The 14,902-nt window shown below is 33.8% G+C and overlaps 1 protein-coding gene across 1 annotated transcript; it reads left to right on the top strand.

Moving 5' to 3' along the window:
• Positions 1-637: 637 nt before the first annotated feature.
• LOC115978412 (indole-3-pyruvate monooxygenase YUCCA2-like) lies at positions 638-4,115 on the top strand. The gene is made up of 4 exons (XM_031100431.1): positions 638-1,774; positions 2,639-2,887; positions 3,000-3,122; positions 3,374-4,115. Exons 1-4 carry the CDS (start codon positions 1,091-1,093, stop codon positions 3,575-3,577), a joined length of 1,260 nt encoding a protein of 419 aa, XP_030956291.1. The 5' UTR covers positions 638-1,090; the 3' UTR covers positions 3,578-4,115.
• The last annotated feature ends 10,787 nt before the right edge of the window (positions 4,116-14,902 follow it).

Genomic DNA, 14,902 nt, shown 5'->3' with positions numbered 1-14,902 from the left:
GACTAAGAGTGCGTTTGGGAAGCGCGTTTTGCGCTTCCCAGAAGCACGTTTACGTTTCAGAAAATTTTTTTTTTTTTTTTTTTGTCAAGCCGTAACTTTTTGACTTTTCTTGTGTGAACAGTGCTTTTATGCACTGTTCATGGGTCCCATAAAATACACTTTTCAGCAATTTTTTCATTAAAAATGGGTCCCACGATACTATTCACACATTTAAAAATTATTTTGCTACAGTGTTTTTCAGTTTTCAGTTTCAGTTTTCAGCTGTATCCAAACGGACCCTAAATGTTGCTTTGCTAGGCTGATGGGAATGCGCAATAGTCAAAAGAGGCGCAGAATGAGTAGTCGAATGAAACCCTTCGAATCAGATGGTTAATGATTTTCAAGGACTAATCAGTAGGGCTAGTCTTTTCATCCAATAGATTCTCCTCAAAGTAGTGAATTTGGGATTACCCTAAACACCTCCAAAATATAAATGGAACTTTGGTTGACTATCTCCATGTCACGACTACCACCACACACTGTTGCCAATAGAATTCTAGGGTAGGGAAATGTCCTTTTATATCAAAATAGTAAAATTTGTTCACTCCTCTCTCCATATATATATATATATGTGTGTGTGTGTGTGTGTGAGGTTCTGTGTATGTGGGATTGTTATTGGTTGATGTTTGTTCTTTACTAACATAGAGACTCAAATGCCGTAGTTATATACTTCTCTATTTCTTTCCTGTCATTACTAATTCCTTGTGTTTAAGTGAAACATCTTGCTCTAGTTCCGAGCTTCTTGCTCTCCGTTTTCTCATCCATTGAGCAAGACCCAAAAAGAAATCAAACCCACGTTTCATAAAGTGGATTACATAAGATAAACTCTCTCAAAATCACAGTCTAATCTCTACACTCACAGAGGAAGCCCGTGTTCCCGAGCTCTATTCCATGTCAAGAAAAGTGATTTCTCTTTCAAAATTAGACACCGTCTTCAGTACTTTTCTTCTTTTTGATGAAGTAGTATACTCTCCAAGGTTTGAAAAAAAGTAAGTTTCATTCTGTTTGCAAACTGAAACCTTTTCCTTTCGCTCTTTCTCACTAGCTGCATATGGCATACATGAAAGAAGTTGAAGGTAAACGAGTCCATGATCCTCTGCACGAGAAGATGGCTAAAACAAGGTGTAAATTGGTGCGAGGACCAGTCATAGTTGGGGCTGGACCTTCGGGTTTAGCTGCAGCTGCTTGTCTTAAACAAAGAGATGTTCCAAGCTTAATCCTTGAACGAGCTGATTGCATAGCTTCCACATGGCAACACAGGGCCTATGATCGTCTTCGTCTTCACCTTCCAAAGCAATTCTGTGAGCTCCCACTCATGAAATTCCCTAAGAATTTCCCCACTTATCCAACAAAAGAAGATTTTGTTTCCTATTTACAAGACTACGCCGACCATTTTGACATACAACCCGTGTTTAACAAAACTGTGGTGAGCGCAGAGTTTGATCAAATATGTGGGTTTTGGAGGGTTACGACCACTGGCTCGGAAAAGGAAGTGACAGAATACGTGTGTCAATGGCTAATAGTTGCAACAGGAGAGAATGCTGAGGAGGTTGTGCCACAATTTGAAGGAATGAATCAATTCGATGGGACTATTGCACACACCAGCGTGTATAAGAGCGGTGAAAAGTATAGTGGAAAGAGTGTTTTGGTGGTCGGATGTGGGAATTCAGGCATGGAGGTCTGCTTGGATCTCTGCGGCAATAATGCTCGCCCGTCCCTCGTAGTCAGAGATTCGGTGAGCTTACTTAGAAACTTTTACTATGTTATAACGAGCATTTGCTTTTGATAGTGAAGGTCAATGTACAGTTACTACTAACAAGTTTCTCTTGCTCCACTAGATCCTATATAATTAATTGATAAGAAGCAAATTTAAGGTGGATTTCAGTTTGCTAAATTTATGGTGGACTTTAATTTTACTTTCATAAAACATAGAATTATTAATATTTTTGTTTGATGATAAAAAAAAAAAAAAAAAAATTACTTGTTAAAATCTTTTGTCGTTTAATAATACAGTATATGAATCTTAATTCTGTTTACATAAAAGATGAACTCAAGGGTAATAATTGTGAAGAGACATTGCTAGTTAAAATCCCATTATATTTATTAAAAAAAATTAAAAAAAAAAGAAAAAAGAAAAGAAAAAAAAGGAAGTGAATGAACTTTTAATTTTCACCAATAAGATATCTTATATTTTGTAACTACTGTGGTGTTGACTTAGTTTTGACTGGTTTGTATTTTTGAGGGTTTTCCTCCAAAGTAAACGAAAGTCGGCCAATATAGTTACAGAAAGATCTTTAAAAGGAAAGATGTCAAGCTTCTTTATTTTCTCGGTACTTGTTGGCATGCGCAACAATGTCTGTAGCCCAAAATCTTATGGCATAAAAGTCTTTATGTACTTTCTTTTTTGTATAAAATTCTCTACACACTAGCTAGTGTCAGCGTTGCAGATTCTTTTTTTGATATGGAAAAATGACATGGAAACGAGCGATCGGGACTAATCAGTGGCCTCATTCTCATGCTCTATCTTTAAGCCCCCCCCACCCTTACCCTTTTTTATTTTGAGTGTGTGTTTCAAGTCTTTTTCTGAATCATGGTGCAGGTGCATGTGTTGCCCCAACAGATGCTAGGAACATCAACTTTTGGATTGTCCATGTGGTTGCTCAACTGGCTTCCCACGCGTCTTGTGGATCATTTCTTACTCCTAATGTCACGTTTGATGCTTGGTGACACTTCTCGATTTGGACTAAATCGCCCTGAGATTGGTCCTCTTGAGCTCAAGAGCAAGTCTGGCAAGACACCCGTATTGGATGTTGGAACCCTCGATAAGATCAGAACTGGGAATATCAAGGTTCATTTTCTATTCAAATGCATCTCTATAAAATATAGCTGTGTTTACAAGTTTTTCCTAACATTTTAAGCAGAGAAAGAACTATTATTCTTACCGCACTGTATATGTGTAGGTATGCAAGGCAGTAAAGCGACTAACACGCCATGCTGTGGAGTTTGTGGATGGCAAAGTGGAAAATTTCGATGCCATCATTTTAGCTACGGGTTACAAAAGTAACGTACCTTCTTGGTTAAAGGTAAAGATGAACTTAATTCATAATAGGCTTTTTTTTTTTGGTAACAAAGGGATAATAAACTATATATTTTTCATATATTAAAGTCAAACTGTTTTTAAATATCAAGAAAAATAGACACCACACAATGAATAAATACGAATGATTAAGAAGTGCACTTTTCTTTTAAAAATTGTAACTTATAATTGAATAATATTCTCCATGTTCATAAGACTTTTTTAAAAAAAATTTATAACTTGAAATTTTAATCTCAGGAGAGTGATATGTTTTCCAACAAAGATGGGTTGCCTCGAAAACCATTTCCCAATGGATGGAAGGGCGAAGGTGGGCTGTACTCCGTGGGCTTTACTAAACGTGGCCTGCTGGGCACGTCTCTTGATGCAAGGAAAATTGCAGAAGATATAGAGCCTCTTTGGAAGAGAAGTCTTATAAACTCAAAAAAATATAGCATTCGTTAGTGTGACAGATAAGTGGTAAGGAAAAAAGTGATGTCAGTAGTGAATCCAAATGAAAACCAGTGAAAACTTGCCTACTCAATTGGTGTGAAAACTCTTTTGAAATTATTTGTGTATGTAACATATTCTCTCTCTCTCTGGAAAGTTGAGACCACCTAGCTTATGGCATTCACCCGTGCATGACTGCCACAATTATGAACTGAAAAGGAGACATACTAACAAGGTTACACTTATGGACTTCCATGGAGCGCTCAACACAATGTTTGTGCTAAGAAAGTTCCCCCATTTGTTTAAAGGAATTATCAAGGAAGGGGAAAAATTTTAGTAGGATATACGTGAATTCTAACTTTCCAATTACGATACACCTTGGAAAGTTGGGACAAGAAGGGGTGGGGAAAAATTCATGGTTTCAATGGGTATATATGTACATTATCATTTTTCTCTACTTAGGTAAATTTTTGAGAGATGTAGTGGGGTGTTTTACAATTTCAGTAAACTTTTAGTGTTGCGGGCTATAAACTATATTATTTCAATTGGATTTGTGGTTAGTGTATAGTAAATAAGATGTTTCTACCAATTGTACCTTGTATTATTGGTTCTCCAATGTGTTGTCCATGTTGTAACTCTCATGACCAGAGTACCATATAAACGTATCAATCTAATATGTGCTGAATGAACTATCAAATAAATTGACATTTACACCTAACTTAACTCAAAGCTAGTGATTAGGGACCATCATATGTCTTATTTTGTGGAAAACAAAAGGAAAAAGTGCTTCAAAAGAAAAGAAAAAGAAAGCAAAAGAAAAATCTTCTAGGCGTTGTAAAGGTCCCATGAAGATGAAGTGGCCCTCATCAGGTTCTCTTCTGTATCTCTGCAGATTATCTTTCCAATGATTTAAATGCTATATGAATTGCATTAATCTTAACTCTCATTGCCCTATTTCTTGGCCTTTTGGCTTTTCTATATATCCTCATCACTAACTCGGACCACCATTGTTTATTGAAGATCTATACAATCTCCACCACAACTTGAACCCTGTCAACACTTGTATGGGGGTCCGAAATATTTATGAGTTTATGACATATTTTTTCAATAGAGAAAGTCATATCCATAACCAATTATTGAAAAGATGCCTGGCAAAGAGTGGATGATCAAGTCTTTTAGTACCAGACCAATTTAATATACAGATTTTCATAAAGAGCTCTAACGAAGAGTGAAGGTTTGGTAGGCAGATTTGCAAATATACATTTCTGTGATAATTTTTTATGAACATAGATCCTGCAATTTACCAAATTGCTAATATACGAACGTACGTAACATTTTGTAGAGTTGATACGGCCCGTAAATTTTTTTTTTTTTTTGGTGAGAAACAATACAGCCCGTACTTGAATTAGGATTTTTTTGTCCTTTTTGGTAAAATATATTTGATGTTATGCCCCAAAGTGAATTAGGCATGTGACAACGATCACACACTTAAAAAGTTTTTACCTTACAAGCATGCAGTGACAAATTGAAAAGCAACAACTTAACTGAAATATTAAAATAAAATCCAAAACAGTCTTCAAGTATCAATGAAAAAAAAAACCTTAGGTGCTTAAAATACTAAACAACAGAAATACTAGATATATACAAGATGTCTGATCTTATTTCAAAATTTGAAAACTCCTATCAAGTGCACAATCACATTGAAATAGGGGTAGTTCCACATTGAAGCCAGGGTGGTCACAGGACCACCTTGACTTGAAAAAAAAATCATTATTATATATACATTTTAGGAAAAAAAAATCATTATTATATATACATTTTAAAATTTTAATGATTTTTTTTACCTTAAAATTTTTTAGGCCTAAGTGCCTAACATTATTAAACTTTGGACAAAGTTTGGTGAAAAATATAGTTGAAGACTAAGGCTACAAGTCCATTTAAAATTTTTTATTAGATGTAAATCTTAACAAATCCACCATTGGATTACATTTTCTTCTTGTATTCTTTATACTTAAGAAATTTCAATAAGATCAAATATCAATAGTTATGTCATCAATTAAATGTTTAAATTTCGAATTTTTGTAGTCTAAAATTATATATAAAAAATAAGTTTATAGATCAAATAATAAACACATTCGATTGACATGAAATTTGACATGAGTTTTAAAAACATAAAGAATATGTAATTCAACGGTTAAATTTTCAAAATATATAATCATCTTAATTTGTTTAGTGATGATTGTAGCCTTAGGCTACAACTAAGTTTGTAGCCAGACTTTATACTTAAATTTTGGTTCCCTTAACAATATATTAGGCCCTTACAAACAAAAAGAAAAAGGGCCAAGAAAAATTTTATTGAATTAAAATTTTGAAAGAGATGTAGTTCACAACATTAATAATGAAACTATCATGCAATGATTTCAAAATAAAAAAGCTAGTAGAAAGAAATTGTAAGACTTTATATATTTGCTTGTGTCTTTTTTTTGGTCAATATATGAAGTTATTTTTATTATTAGATTTTGTATAATTTAAGTTTTATAATGAAGATTAATCCTGAAAACTTGGAGCCACCATTGCAATGAAAGTTAAAAAACTTGCTACTCTTCGTAAAACAAAAGGATATGAAATGGGATGAGTTTGACAACTCCTTAAATATCCAATTTCCTAACTATTTAGATCAATTATACTATAAAATATAAGCAATTTTCAAAATCATTGTAAAACTCATAGGCTTTGCAACATCATTCAATATATCAATACTTTTCAATGAAATAAATACCAAATCTCATCTGATTTTCAAAAGTCATACATATACTTACAATTTAAGCAAATTTTGTCATGCTCTATCCACTTGACTTTGTCCAGTCTAGAATTACGCGTTTGTTTGTAATTTTCCGCCGAAGGAACTACTGCTTATGCCAATATTTACCCCCTTTGACAGGGTCTAAAACATAAATTGTATAATAGATTTTTAAACATATTTAATATTGTTCAATTCATATTCAATGTCACATTCAAAATATCAAAATTTATTAAAATATTTCATTCAATTTTACACAACTTCCACATGTTTGATCCTATCTTGAAAAATTATAATTTATTAATACGTACGCCAATATATATACTTACAGTTATTTGAGTGAGGCATAAAATATAGGTCATTTCTTAAAGCAGGTGAAATATTGAGTCAATTTTTACAAAAACATTATTTCCAACAATTTTATAATACTAAATATTTAGGGAAACTCAAATACTCCTTTCAAACTCTTCTAATAAAATTCTCCAAACTTAAAATCAATCGTAAATTAATTCTATTACTCAGGGGGTGTCCAACGTACTATACCTGGTTGTTCTAAAGTCTTCTCAATGATATATGATCATATCATTCCTAAAGTTCTTTAAAAATGAAAATGTCGATTCCTAACACAAAAAACTAAACAAATCTACTAATAATAAATCCCTAATTTATAAAGAAAAATTCAAAAATCAAGAGTTATATTTAGATCTACAAGGATTCAATCAAAACCCATTCTCAATGGCTATCTATCCCGTGAAAATTTCCAAAGATCAACAAAACTTAATCAAAACCTAGCTAGGGTCTAATTATTTTTAATTATTAGATCAGTAGTTAAAACTAAATCTACGAAGCTTACCTCAAGAATCATAAGTCTCCTTTTCTTTTTGGAATCCTTCGACAGTCTTTGAAAAAAAAAAAAAACCCCTATTTTTTTCTGTTGTTTTTTCCTTTGGATATGGATGTTACAATTGGTATATAGCAAAACTGCATATTTATAACCTAAAGAACTAATAAGAAATAAATAAAAAAAGAGACTAAAGTTATATGCAATGATGTAATGTACTGTTTCATCCGTTCATGCAAAAGGATAATGGAAATGTAAGTTTGAGCCTAGAGATTTTTTTTTTTTTGGTGGGATTTATTCCGACCGAATAGATCGGGTTGATGAACATATACAAATCAAATCTTTGGCTTCAGAATAAAGACAGTAAACTGGAGCGAGAGAGAGTCTATCAACATCAAAAGGTTCCACTTCCATATCCCGCTTAGGACCAGCAATGGTGGCCTACTAATAATTGCCTGGCCCCCACCCCCCCATCAAATCTCATAATGCCACCTTAACGGCCCCTTGATTTGCACCGACTATCTTCTTTTCATTATTACTTTATATTTTCTTTTAAAAATAAACACACACGCGCAAAAAAAAGAGCAAAGAGAGAAGGGACGTGATTTTAATATAATAATATACTGTATTAAAAACTCTGATAAAAAGAAATAATAACTTCTAAAGAATGATGAGATAAATTATATTATATATAACACTTACTTAAAAACACACATACACACAAAAGGAGATGAGGTAAAATTTTATTATTATTATTTTCATATATATATATATATATATATATATAGATGGATAGATATGATAGAGTTTTAATATATAATATCTATTCCATAGTGATTAGTCTTTATTATTATGTTAAGATAATAATAATAATAAATTTTAATGTATGGTATAAACAAAATTTAAACTCCAAATCTCTTTCGATGATAAAAGATTTTATTATTTAAACTAATTATATCCTACTTCATTATTACTATTGTATTTTTTTTAAGAAAAACTTTAAGATCATAATATGGACCCAAAGACTAAGATAATATTACGATTTACTCTCTTTTGGGCTGGTGCATGTTTTGCCTTCTCCCACTAACATCTCTTCATTTATGGGTAATTAGTCATAAAAAGTTTAATTAATTAATTCCCAAATATGCCTAGCCTGGCAAGTTGGACCAATGTGTGTGCCATTTTCTCCTTCCCAATATTTGTTAATAGTCTTAAAGAAAGAATTATACAGCTGGTGGTTCTAAGGTTTCAAGGGTACTCTAGCTGTTCAATATATTCTATATATGAGGCTCAACGCCTCAACCACCTTTGAGTAGCCCTACAAATTAAGAAAACCTAACATGGTCCAGATAGCACATGATAACATCGCCGACATTGCACAAGTCGCCAACCCGATGCAACTCTTACTGCAATGTACGGACACATGCTGCACATGCTACTGTATCATTTGGACCATTTAATTGATAAATTTACTGCATTTATTGTACGTGGTCCAAAAATTGATTGCAGTAACTTTCCGATTGGGGGGGATTACACATTTTCTATAGCTGGACCATTTGCCATAAGTTCAAGATGAAATACACAACCGCTAAGGTGGCTTTGGGTAAGATTGTGATATTCCAATTACTTTCATTTAAAAGTTCAGAATGTCATTTCAAAAAGTTCAAAATGTCATCTCTTGTGAATGCTACATTTTCGTGATGTTTTTGATTGGTTGTCGACGGATTGAAGGAGATTTTTGGAGGAAGGTGATCCTATTAAAGAACAAAAGGATGCAATCATCACTGTGTAAAACCAATGGTCAGCAACCAAATGAAGTACAGACTTTGCTTCGCACAACTTAACATATATTCCTCTATGTTAGGGTCATATTTTTATAAAATTGTCATATTTTATGACAAAACTCACTTTACTTGTAATTTGGTAGATTTAAATAAATTCATGAATATCATCAAATACTTTGAAGAAGTATTTCAAGTGGTAGTATTGAAGACAAGAAGACTGCACAAAGAAACAAGTAGTAAAAGCTGAAAATAGGAATCTTGACACCTAACTTGATACCTCTATCTATCAAGAATTAATGAGGCTCGACACCTTTTGATACCTCTCGATCTATCAAGCTTCGCAGATCCAGAAATCTTAGACCTGTTTTTTGGTCCATGATGACTTGGTCTTTCTAGGGTTTCATTTTCTAACCTACTAAATGATATAAAAGCTTTATTTTACTGTCTTCATCATACACAAAGACTTATGTAGAGAATTTACATGCTTTTTGTAAAGTTGCTCTGTACATATGCGCATTAGGGTTTTGTAACCAATTTGACTTCAATTCTACAAGTGTGTAGTGAAAAACTTTGCATCCATCAATAAATTTCAAGTTATTGAGAGTTAGTCACAGATTGAAAATTTGTGCAATTGAAAAAGTCTCTACAAGATCAAGTCTAATTGGAGATTAGTGTAAGGGTTCAACTATAGGTTGGTATTTTGAGATTCCTTATACATGTAACCTTTTGTTTTTTATTAGTGGATTATTGGGAATGGTGACCTGAAATTTACTCGGTAGAGTTTTTGCCTTGTAAAGGTTTTCTCCATTAGTCAACAAATCATTGTGTTAAATTTAATTTCCGTTGCACTCTAGATTAGATTTTTGATTTGTTTGTGCTTCACGTTGTCAATACCATATTTTGTTCGACCTTGATTTACGTGTCAAAGTATAAAACAAAAAAACAAAAAAAAAAAAATGCAAAATTTGCAAATCATGAATTTCAAGACCAAAAAGGGTAAAAATAAATACAGTATGATTGGACGGTGGAACAAAAAGTCACAACATTTGATAAAGTCATTTTACAGCGATAAAGGCCAATACCCTAACTAGTTATGGTTAAAAAGTTGACTTTTTGATCCGATGGATCATGTTGAATTTTGGACCATCTAGTAAGGCATATTTTTCCCTTTGATACAATGGTTTTCGGGCTAAAATCAGAGTTAAAATGGATGAGATATCACCAAAATACCGAAAACCCTAATAAGAACCTTCACTTTTTAAAGGAAAAACTAGTAGTTTTTAACCTTACTTTGCGCAATAAACTATATCGATTGGGCAAGAACTAGAACTTGCGGGCTAGACCATCTTGAAGAACAAGGTCATAGCTAATTTTCATCAAAAGGGCTCGATGATATTTGCTTCAGATTGAAAGATATGAATTTTTTAAGGAAAAATATCATAGAATTTTTCAACACTGTGTCACCTTCCTTTCGAGCACAATATCTCAACAACCATAACTCAAACAAGGCCTAAACTGTTGGAAACTAGACTTCTAGAACTTTCCATACTTGTAAAATATGAAGAAAACAGAGCTCGAAAAGGTCTCCAAACAGCAGCATGAAGATTAGGCCAGAAATTAGGAAAAGACAAAAAAGAACGGATGAGGTGACAAAAATAGGAGGCTAGCATTAGTGTATCAGGATACACTAATACTAGCCGCCCCTTGCCATGGGCGACTAGCACTAGTGTATCTTGATACACCAATGATAGCCTCCCATCTTCTCACCACTCCTATAAATTTACCCCCCCCCCCCCAATTTTTGTGAAAAATATGAGAAAAATTGTGGAAAAAAAAAAAAAAAGAGAAATAGAGAGAAAAAGTGAGGAAAATTTTGAAAAAATAGCTTTAGAAAATTTCAAAAAAAAAAAAAAAAAAAAACCTCTCTCTTTCCTCTCTCTCTCTCTCCCTCTAGGAAACCCTACACAAAAAAACCTCATCCATTTTTTGTTGTTGTTGTTGTAATCTTTGTGGGTAACACAATAGGGATGGGTTAGTTCCTTTATAACTAAACCCATCTCACCCCTTTATTATCTTGTAAACATCATTTCTACATATATAAAAATCATTTCTTTTACTTTGCTGCTTGTTCATAGTTACTTCATTTTTACTATGCTCTTGTACGTATTGTGTATATATCTATCTATTTATTTCAATATTCATATTATTGATATTGGTTTATATTATTATGTTTGTATCCCTAGATGGGTATTGAACCATCTCCTAGGCTATGTATGGGAAGTACCCTTAGGGGGAAGAAATCACATCCCACCTAGGCATCTAGGGATTTTACTATTAATGCTTTTATTTTATGTCATCCCATTTACTTTCAAGCAATCCCAATCCCTGTTATTTTGTGTCATCCCATTTACTTTCAAGCAATCCCCATCCCCTTTTATTTTATGTCATCCTTTTAATTTCTTTCAAATTCCCTCTCCCCCTTTACTTTATTGCTCTTTTATATATATATATATAGACACTTAAAAAACAAATTTTCTACCATCCCTCTTAAATGGTTTTATAAACCTCAAATAAAGTGCAATATGGGTATGTCTCATTGGAATGGTTGATAGCTTAGAACTCTCATTTCCTTATGTTGAAGTACCCACAAGCCTATTGCTCTTTTATATATATATATATATATAGACACTTAAAAAACAAATTTTCTACCATCCCTCTTAAATGGTTTTATAAACCTCAAATAAAGTGCAATATGGGTATGTCTCATTGGAATGGTTGATAGCTTAGAACTCTCATTTCCTTATGTTGAAGTACCCACAAGGCTTGAAAGAGATTAAAATCTATTTAAGAGGGACATTAAAAAAAAAAAAAAAAAAAACTTTTTAATCAATCTTTACAATATTTCAGCCCTCTATTTTTATGCTTTTTACTTTTATATCATTTAAATCTCAGCTCTTTACATTTTTGTCATTTAAATTTCTGCACTTTATCTTTTTTTTTTTTTTTTTTTTTTAAGCTGTAATTTTAGGGAAATCCGAAACCCATTTTTCAAAATATAAAACTGTTTTCAAAAATAAAAAATATGTTTTCAAAAACCGTTTTCAAAACAAAAAATCCTGTTTTCTAAAACTGTTTTCAAATAAAACAAATCTGCTTTCTAAAATTTTTTTCAAAATAAAAAACCTGTTTTCTAAAACTGTTTTTATTTTATTTTATTTATATATATATATAAACCTGTTTTCAAAAAAAAAAAAAAAAATCTGTTTTCAAAAAAAATGAAAATCTGTTTTTTTTTTTTTTAAAAAATAGGGGGAACCCGAAACTTTTTTTCAAAAAAAATATAATAAGTGTTTTAAAAAATGCTTGCAAAGATGCTTTTCCAAAAATGTTTTCAAAAGAGCTTTTCCAAAATGTTTTTCAAAAAAGTTTTCAAAAAAACACTTTTACCACATTAAAAATTGTTTTCAAATAAGGTTTTTTTTTATAGTTTTTTTCTTTTTCCCTCCTAAGAAAGCCGAATTTTTGCCCAAAAAAAGGGAAATGTTTTCCAAAATAAATGTGTTTTACCACGTTGGAGTTCTAAAAAATAATAAGGTAAAAAGTTTTTTTTTTCTCGAAAATATCCCATTAAAATCTTTTCAAAATAATAATGTTAACGTTGTAACTTTTTATTTCAAACATTTTTCTTAATAGTTGTAAGGATTTGTGTTCAAGACTCATTCTCTTGAGCCTTGGAACCCCCTTTAAGCTAACATTGTCCCTACCATTTCTTGGCACTAATGAGCTTTCTTTGTCATCTTTTTTTTTTGCATGATATAAAGAGAGAGAGAGAGAGAAAATTATGGATGACAACAAGGTGCTACTCTTCCAACTCTATCTTTTTATTTTTTATGTTGTAATTTATTTTTGTATAGTATTTAGTATTCACATGTTAGCTATATAGTAAATAAATACTCACATGTTATTGTATAATGATGAAGCACAAGCTCGTCAGTAAAAGTGAGCAGATGGAATCCTTGGTGATATGAGAGGGTAGGCTCGATGAGGGTCACCGGTGTGGTGCCTGCCACAACGTCTTCGATGCCAAAGTTAGAATAATGACCAAACAAGATGAAGAATCAGAAAGTGCTCTCAAAGTGTCAGTGTATATGTATGTACCTTCTGTTGACTGTATGAGGGCTTTATACCTGCGGCCTTAGGGGCTAGCCGTTGTGGTTGTTAATGCTTCCTCAAGTAACGCCTTTGGCCTAATAATGGGACTTTTAAGAGGTTCCCAACGGTCTGCTTGGTTGATTTCGTAACTGTCCCTGTCATTGATTGTCTACATTAAATGACTAACCTTGCCTTCGTCAGTGATGACTGCTTTCCTCGTTGTTTCGGATGACTCTGTCAAGGATGGTTCCTTCGTCATTAATGTTATCTTCGTCTATGGGATGTAATTTCGTCATTCCCATCAGTTGCCCCCCAGGTTCTGGGGTCGTCTGTGACGTGTCACGACGATCACGGAAGATGAAAAGTTTTCTTGTGACTCTTGGGGTTCTGTTCCGCATTTAATGCTTAGTGGCGGCGCTGTACGCAACATGGCCACGTGGCGCATGCTGATCCGTGACATTTATGGCATGACCCTTGGGTTTCCCGCTGGTTTTTCAATCGTTCTTTGGCTTAAGTTTAAAACTTCTCCTCTTTCAATTTTCTTTTACTTTTCAGAGAGCAAAATAGAAAAAAATACCTTAGTAATACTCTGAGCATTTTTCCTTGAGACTTCCTTAATCTTCAAATCATTTGTGCTGTGCTTTTGGTTTTTCGCCATTGGAGGTACGTTTCTCCTTACTGGTTTTTCCTTGATTTTTCCTTTTTTTTTTTCTTTACTGCAGTGTAGTTTCTGATTCTTTGTTTATTTTTCTTTCTTTTGTTGGTCTTTGATTTTCTGGGGATTTAGCTTGTGTCGTTTTTCTCTGCCCTCCGATTTCTATATTTCCATGGTTGATAGTTTGGAGGTTAGGATAGCTTGCCCGTCGATTTCATTTCTTTTTGCACGTCTAGGAGGGTCTTTGGGTACTTACCCATTTTTAGAAAATTTTGTATTTGAGGGCAATTGTCTGAGCGTGGTTTTGGGCGATTTGTTGCCTTTGCTCCGTCAATCGCTTAATTGGTTCGAGGGCTTAGCAAGGAGAGAGTTGATGTCTGAGGTTAGGTCTAGTGATCTCGAGACTGGGTTGTCGTCTAACGGCGACCTAGCGGAAGGGGATACAGCCGTCTCTGGTCCTCGGGAGGTTAGGGCTTTTTACGCCCTCAGGGAGGTGTGTGGTTTGGACGCCGACACTGTAAATAGGTTCAAGGATAGGTTCCAGTTTCCGTCTAGGGTTCGTGTCCGTCTACCTAGGGATGAAGATAGGGCCTGCCACTTTTTTCCAGGTGAAGTATGCTTTTACGAGTCAACCTTCTCCTGCGGGCTTAGACTCCTCGTCCATCCGTTCCTGATGGAACTTTTGGCTCACTTCGGTATTGCTCCCGGGCAGCTCATGCCTAACTCGTGGAGGTTCGTGATCAACTGTATGCAAATATGGTTGGCCTCCAACGAGAATATGATCAGGATGGGTGAGCTCACCTATCTATACCGTTTGAAAGAGTCCAAGGAGTGGGGGTATTATGAGTTAGTCCCTTGGGAGAGAAAGACAAGGATTGTCAAGGGCTTACCCTCGTCCTTCAGGTATTGGAAGTCGCGCTTTTTCTTTGTGTCTAGAGATGACTTCGAGACTTAATCTAGCAGTGATTGAGGTGATATCCCGAGGTTGCTCCGTCGGTGGGGAACCCCGACCTTAGGTGCGTCAGTATTTCTCCCCGTCGTTTTAACTTTGCCACCTTTGAGGCTTTAGTATTGCTAACTCCTTTGTTTCTTGTTTGGTACAGTTAAG

This window comes from Quercus lobata, chromosome 2 (assembly GCF_001633185.2).
Source record: "Quercus lobata isolate SW786 chromosome 2, ValleyOak3.0 Primary Assembly, whole genome shotgun sequence".
Lineage (NCBI taxonomy): Eukaryota > Viridiplantae > Streptophyta > Magnoliopsida > Fagales > Fagaceae > Quercus > Quercus lobata.
This window is presented reverse-complemented; position numbering and strand designations above follow the sequence as displayed.